This window comes from Chenopodium quinoa, unplaced genomic scaffold (genome assembly GCF_001683475.1).
Source record: "Chenopodium quinoa cultivar QQ74 unplaced genomic scaffold, ASM168347v1, whole genome shotgun sequence".
Lineage (NCBI taxonomy): Eukaryota > Viridiplantae > Streptophyta > Magnoliopsida > Caryophyllales > Amaranthaceae > Chenopodium > Chenopodium quinoa.
In genome coordinates, this window is record NW_018742914.1 from 2,866,220 (window position 1) to 2,874,172 (window position 7,953).

At 40.7% G+C, this 7,953-nt stretch overlaps 1 protein-coding gene across 1 annotated transcript; it reads left to right on the plus strand.

Annotated features, from left to right (window-relative positions):
* Nucleotides 1–1,419: 1,419 nt before the first annotated feature.
* LOC110728297 lies at nucleotides 1,420–3,552 on the plus strand. Its single transcript, XM_021907969.1, has one exon. It carries the CDS (start codon nucleotides 1,420–1,422, stop codon nucleotides 3,550–3,552), a length of 2,133 nt encoding a protein of 710 aa, XP_021763661.1.
* The last annotated feature ends 4,401 nt before the right edge of the window (nucleotides 3,553–7,953 follow it).

Sequence of the window (7,953 nt, forward strand, 5' to 3'; positions counted from 1 at the left end):
CAAATATGACACCTGTTCACTGTTATGCTCATAACTTTTGATATACAAATGATAATAGAGTGATTCAAATTGCATTGGAAATTAGACTTGAAGACCTTTCCAACAATATATTACACGCCTCAAACGGAGCTCCGGATATGAAGTTATGACTGATTTAAGATGAGTGATACGCGCAGCAGGAGAGGCACGTCCGTGCCCAGAACTAGGCACGTCCGTGCCTGGAAGAAAGACTCAGCAGCGTTTTTGTTTTTAGAGAGTCACGTCCGTGCCTCACACTAGGCACGTCCGTGCCTCCTGGGATCCTTGTGCGCCAAGCTTTTTGCCGACTTTCTTATCTTTTCTAAGGCTATTTATATACCAAGTGGTGTTTTATTATTTCATGAAGTTTTATTCAAGCCTTATATTATTTTTATTCTCTCATTAAGAACTAGTTCTCCATCTATTTTTCTAAGTTTTGTAATTCAAGATTCAAGATTCAAGATTCAAGCTTTCTACTTTCAATTTTATTCAAGATTTGGTATTTATTTTTCATCCTTTGTTATTTAATTATCTTTTCATTATTTATTATTGTTTTTGTTTCTTTAATCATGTGTGAGTAGCTTCTTTAATTCAAGATCTAGTGTAGCCCTATTATTATTGATGCATGAATTAAATCTTTAAATTCTTTAACAACTTTAACAATTGAATTGCTAAATTGATTGTGATTATGCCAATGCTAGGTTAGACGTAACTATAGTATTGCGATTATTCCATTGCTTTTATCACAACGAGAGTTGGGTTTAAACGGATTTGAATAAATTAATTTAGGGTTTGATTCATAACACGAGAGTAGTTGTGTTTGATAATTGGGAAGTTAGAGTAACGTGTTTAATGTCTTTAATATGCATGACACCATGAGAATAGGATTGATTGTATGTTAGGGAAGCCATTGATACTCGAGAGAGATCCTTGGTAATTATTAGGGTTTACTTTTCCCCGTTCGATTGAAATCGTATGTTAAGGGTAGAATTACAATTGCATCCATAATAGTTGTGGTGAAGCTAGATCTTGGATGTTTTTAATTGCTTGATTTAATCATCTTAATTAGTTTATTTTCGAATTTTTCCTAAATTTTAGATCCTTAGTTATTGCTTATAATTGATTCTTGCTTAGTAGAAATTCGAGTCTATTTAATTATTTTGGCGCCGTTGCCGGGGACTAACGATTTCATTAGATTAATTGTGATTCATTTTTGCTAGGCTTATTTCGTTGCTTCGGCTATTTTCTCTTGTGTTTTTGATACTTTTTCTCTAGTTTTCTTGTTGCATGCCCACACGAAGCTCAGGTTCAGAAGATCTAGCACCTTTTGATTCTGAAATCGAAACAACCGCAAGAAGACGGGCAGGTAGAAGAAGAAGGAGAAATCAAGCCAATAGAAACATGGTAGACCAACCAACGAAATCCCTTTTGGAGTACGGTATTCCTGATACGACTACCAGAGTCCTTTCAAGCATCATAAGACCACCAGTCACGGCTCAGCATTTCGAGCTCAAGCCACAATTCATACAGTTCATCTCCAATGATTCATTTGCAGGGCTACCACACGATTGCCCCGTAAGCCATATAGATAGCTTTTTGGAGAAATGTGACACTATGAAGTTGAATGGTGTTACAGATGATGCAATCAGACTACGCCTTTTTCCCTTCTCACTTCGAGACAGGGCAAAGGAGTGGTTAAGAGATGAAGGTACTGGCTCGTTCGATACATGGGACAAGTTAGTGAAAGCCTTCCTAGTGAAGTTTTTAGGGAATGAGAAGACTGCAAGATTGAGGAATGAGCTACAAACTTTTAAGCAGTCAGATGATGAGTCTCTCTATGAGGCTTGGAGGAGATTTAAAAGATTGCAGAGACAATGCCCTCACCATGGCATTCCAGATTGGATTTTGATGCAAACCTTTTACAATGGCATGACTCATGAGTTCCGTATTTACATAGATGTTGCGTCAGGAGGTTCTCTCTTGACAAAGAACCCCACCGAAGCTAGGGAGCTCATAGAGAAGATGGCGGCTAATGATAACTATCATCCTAGAGGCCGAAACACTGTGAAAAAGGGAGGTAAACTTGATGTTGATGCTTTAACTATGTTAACTAGTTCTGTTCAAGCACTAACAGGCAGGTTTGATAAGTTCCAAGCAGGAACTTCTAACACCCCTCAGGAGTTGTGTCAGTTATGTCATGTGCAGGGTCATGTTGCTCCAGATTGCCCACAGATTTCGCAGAATACAGAAGAGATGTCAATCGAGCAAGCCAATGCTTTCTACTCCTCTAACCCAAAGAGACCTTATGACCCTTATTCCAACACCTTCAATGAAGGATGGAAACACCATCCTAACTTCTCATACAAAAATTCCCAAGCACAACAAAACCCTCCACCACCACCTCCATCCAACACCTACAACCAACCACCACCTGGTTTCCAACAGAAAACAACCAATGCCCAACAACCAATGCAACAACAACCTCAGAAATCAAGCCTAGAGGTGACATTAGAGAGCTTTATAACCGCAACATACAGTGCCATCCAACATCAAAATAGCTTTATCCAACAGTTCCAGGCTCAAGGTAAACTTATGGAGAATCAGATAAGCCAATTGGCCAACCAATTTAGCCAAGCCCTAAAGACTCCAGGAACCTTCCCGGGCCAGACTGAACAATCTCAAAAAGGCCAAATGAATGTTGTTACCCTGAGGAGTGGAAAGCAATCGGAAGATCCTCCTACCATGGAGCCATCAAGGGAGGTTGTTGACGAAGCAGGTGCAAGAGAGAAGGAAGTTGACAACTCTAGGGTCGAAGATGATTCAAAGGGAGCACCACCAAAGCCACTTGCTCCGTATGTGCCTAAGGTTCCTTTTCCTCAAAGGTTAGCACAAGCTAAACTTGAGAAAAAGTTCAGTAAGTTCCTCGATGTACTTAAAAAGCTTCATATTAATATTCCATTTCTAGATGCCATATCTGAAATGCCTTCCTATGCAAAATTTTTGAAAGATATGCTATCTAATAAGAGGAAATTAGAAGAGAATACTACAGCTGCTTTGAATGCAGAGTGCAGTGCTATTTTGCAGAACACTCTCCCTAAGAAAGTAGGAGATCCAGGTAGCTACACAATTCCAGTGAAGCTTGGAGATATTGAGATCAACAGGGCGCTATGTGACCTAGGTGCAAGTGTGAGCCTCATGCCACTGTCAATATGCAAGAAGTTGCAGATGGGTGAACTCAAACCCACACGCATATCTCTGCAACTTGCAGACAGGTCAGTGAAGTTTCCTTTGGGTGTACTTGAGGATGTACCCCTCCGAGTAGGTAAGTTTTTCATTCCCTGTGATTTTGTTGTAATGGAGATGGATGAAGATGTGAATGTTCCAATTATACTTGGTAGACCTTTCTTAGCTACTGCAGGTGCAATTATTGATATGAAGAAAGGTAAGATTACTTTTGAAGTAGGTGATGAGAAATTGGAATACTCACTTTTGAATGTTATGGGTGCCCCTTCTATGGGAGACACTGTTTGTTAGGTTGATGTGCTCGATGAGCTGTAGAACGAGAAACTTCCCTTGAATCAGAATGATGATGCCCTCGAACAAGTGCTTTTAGGGAAGGGAGATGATAATGGATATTGGCAGTCTAAGGAGTATACCAGGTTACTTAATGAAGAAAAGGCCAATCCAAATTAGAACCCGATCAGAGAGACATTGGAAGCAATGAGTATTGGGGAGAGTTCTAAGCCTCCCGAGGTAGAGTTGAAACCCCTCCCCTCTAACTTAAAATATGCATATCTTGGTCCAAATAATTCATATCCCGTTATTGTCAATGCTGAACTCAAGGACACAGAATTGGAGCAATTGCTCAACGTTTTGAAAACATATAAATGTGTCATTGGGTACACCATTGATGATATCAAGGGCATTAATCCTTCTTTTTGTATGCATAAGATCATTCTTGAGAACGATCATGCCTCTTCTGTAGAACCTCAACGAAGACTTAATCCTAACATGATGGAGGTAGTTAAAAAAAAGGTTATGAAATTGCTTACTGCAGGTATAATCTACCCTATCTCTGATAGTAAGTGGGTTAGCCCTGTACAAGTAGTACCAAAGAAGGGAGGTATGACCGTTGTTAAGAATGACAAGGGTGAGCCAGTCGCCACTAGAACTGTCACAGGATGGCGAATGTGTATAGATTATAGGAAGTTGAATAAGGCCACCTTGAAGGATCACTTCCCCTTACCCTTTATCGACCAGATGCTTGAAAGGTTGGCAAAGCATTCCTTTTTCTGTTACTTGGATGGATATTCAGGTTTCTTTCAAATTCCCATCCGTCCTTGTGACCAGGAAAAGACTACTTTCACATGTCCATATGGCACCTTTTCATATCGCAGGATGCCATTTGGATTATGTAATGCTCCTGCCACTTTTCAGCGATGTATGATGGCAATTTTCTTAGGACTCATAGAAAACTCTATGGAAGTATTTATGGACGATTTCTCTGTCTATGGAACAACCTTTGAGTTATGTCTTGAAAATCTAAAAAAGGTACTCCAAAGATGTAAAGAAGTTAATCTAATCTTAAACTGGGAGAAATGCCATTTTATGGTTCAACAGGGAATTGTTTTAGGTCATGTTGTGTCTAATAAAGGGATTGAGGTTGATAAGGCCAAAATAGAGGTTATAGAGCGCTTACCACCCCCTAACTCTATAAAAGGAGTTTGAAGCTTCCTTGGTCACGCAGGTTTTTATTCGGCGTTTTATTAAGGATTTTTCGAAAATTGCTAGACCTTTAACTGAGCTATTGGCCAAGGATGTCCCTTTTGTCTTTTCTGATGCTTGTCTTGAAGCTTTTAACAGGTTGAAGGAAGCTTTAATCACTGCTCCAATCATGCAACCCCCAGATCGGAGTCTGCCGTTTGAGATCATGTGCGATGCTAGTGATTATGCGGTGGGAGCCGTATTGGGGCAAAGGAAGGAGAATAAGCTTTATGCCATATACTATGCTAGCAAGACTTTAAGCTCTGCTCAAATGAATTATGCCACAACTGAAAAAGAGATGTTAGTAGTTATATATGTTATTGACAAGTTTCATTCTTATTTGGTAGGTTCCAAGGTCATCATTCATACAGATCATGCAGCATTGAAGTACTTGATGACCAAGACACATGCCAAACCAAGGCTGATTCGATGGATTCTCCAGCTACAGGATTACAACATTGAAATCAGGGATACCAAAGGAACAGAGAATGTCGTTGCAGACCATCTTTCCCGTCTTCTCCTTGACCCTGAAGATGGAGATGATATCCCTTTTGATGATTCTTTTCCTGCTGAACATTTATTAGCTTTATTACAGACTAAATCCCCTTGGTTTGCTGACCTAGCTAATTTTCTCTCCACAGGTACAATGCCTCATGGCTATTCTTCTTAACAAAAGAAGAAATTCTTTTCTGAAGCAAGGAGATACCACTGGGACGACCCCTTCCTCTACAAGGAATGCGCAGACACCATGATCCGTAGATGCGTTCCAGAAACCGAGATAAGTAATATTATTTCACATTGCCATGACCTACCTTGTGGTGGACATGCAGGCCCCTCGAAAACAGTTGCTAAGGTTTTGCATTGTGGATTTTACTGGCCTACGATGTTCAAAGATATTTATGCTTATGTCAAGGCATGTGATAGATGCCAACGGACAGGCACGATTTCCAAGAAGAACGAGATGCCACTTAATAACATACTCGAGGTCGAGTTGTTTGATGTGTGGGGGATAGATTTCATGGGTCCGTTTCCCTCCTCCCATGGCAACCGTTACATATTGCTAGCTGTCGATTGCGTTTCAAAGTGGGTGGAAGCAATAGCTACTCCAACCAATGATGCTTGTGTGGTAAGCAAGTTTTTCAAGAAAGTTATTTTCCCTCATTTTGGTTTACCACGTGTTTTGATCAGTGACAGGGGAACACACTTTTTGGAGCATCGATTTGAGGCGATGTGAAAAAAATATGGAGTGCACCACAAGCTTGGAATTGGTTATCACCCACAGACAAGTGGCCAGGTAGAAGTGTCTAACCGAGAGATCAAGTCCATCATAGAGAAAACTGTTGCGCGAACAAGAAAGGACTGGTCTGTGAAGCTAGACGATGCACTATGGGCGTACCGAACGGCCTTCAAAACACCAATTGGTACGACCCCATACAGGCTTGTCTATGGTAAAGCATGTCATCTCCCTGTTGAGCTAGAACACAGGGCATTCTGGGCCATAAAAAGCTTGAACTTTGATGCCAAAGCAGCGGGAGAGAATAGGTTGTTGCAACTCAACGAATTGGATGAGCTTCGCCTTGATGCTTACGAGAGTTTGAAGCTGTATAAAGAGAAGACAAAAAGGTGGCATGACAAGAATCTTGTGAGAAGGGAGTTCAAAGAAGGGGATCAAGTCCTTCTTTTCAACTCTAGGTTGAAATTATTCCCTGGAAAGCTTCGGTCTAGATGGTCGGGACCATTTAAGATTAGAAAAGTTTTCCCCTATGGCACGATTGAGTTAGAAAACACAAGAGGGGAACCCTTCAAAGTCAATGGACAACGAGTGAAGCACTACCGAGTCGGTGATCCCATCGATGAGGGGGTGGATATCACACTCTCGTCCCCATCACCAAGCCCATGAGAAGCCATACGGTCGAGCTAAAGACCTCATAAACAAGCGCTAAATGGGAGGCAACCCATTCTCTAGTTTTCATTTTTAGTTCGTTATTTTTATTTTTATTTTTATTTTCTTTGTTTTGTTTTGATTTCTTTGGTTTGATCCTTGTGTTTTAGTTTTTGAATTGTTTGTGGTTTTTATTTAGGTGAAAAGTGAGCAAAAAGAAGAAGAAACAAGGAGGAAAAGCGCCAAAAGGAAGGAAAAAGAGAAAAACAAATTTCTGTAGAGGCACGTCCGTGCCCCTGAAGAGGCACGTCCGTGCCTCTGAGGCAGAAAGTTTGGGGGGATGAAGGTTTAGAGAGGCACGTCCGTGCCTCGGTTTTCCGTACTTATTTTTTTTAACTATTTTTTTGAAAAAAAAAATGCATAAGAGGCACGTCCGTGCCTGCTCAGAGGCACGCCCGTGCCTGCTCAGAGGCACGTCCGTGCCCCTGAGGCAGATTGTTTTTGAAACTCGATCTCTCAGAAGGCACGTCCGTGCCCCCCCCCCCCCCCTTGAAACATAGGCACGAGCCCCATTCTTCATCCACAATTCCCCCACTTTCAAACTCAAGAGCTTCTCTCTCCTCTCCTTTCACTCAAGATTTTCGGCCTTCCCCTCTTCAATCCATCACCCAAACTCACAAATTTTTACATAATCTTCAACTTTCTCATCTTTCTACTTAATTCTCACACTCCATTATCAACAAAAATACCCAAACACAATTTTGCCCAATTTTTCAAGAACCCTAGATTCAAAAAAATCAATTTGGGGCTTTTTGATTTAAAGTTCTTTGGAGCAATTGGAAGGCAAGGAAGGGATTCAAGGGTGCTATATACGTCAATTGTGGATCTTTCGTGGGCATCCAACACCCACCATACCTTGGGTAACCCTTTTTCTCACACTTTCTCTCTCTAGGTTTTCATGAATAAATTGTTATAAATTGTTCATAAAAAATTGTTAGAGATTGTTAATCGTGTTTGGTTGGTTCTATTTGTTTGGATATTTGTGATTATATTTTGGTGTAGTGTGACTGAAAAACCACTATTAATCTTGAAGCATTGTTGGAGTATTGTTGAATTATTGTGAACCTTTGTGAAATTGTGGTTGATTGATTGCTTGTTTGTGTGCTTGAGTTGTTATACATTGATTGTTAATTGAACTCATGGCATCCTCGTCTCACCAAAGAAGAAATAGGCCTAGGAACACCTCTACCAAAGGCCTTAGAACCCCACCCGTTCCACAACCTTCTCCC

What these genes read in the sequence shown, in the direction of transcription:
- LOC110728297 (XM_021907969.1), top strand. Translation starts at nt 1,420, where the DNA reads ATGGTAGACCAACCAACGAAATCCCTTTTGGAGTACGGTATTCCTGAT.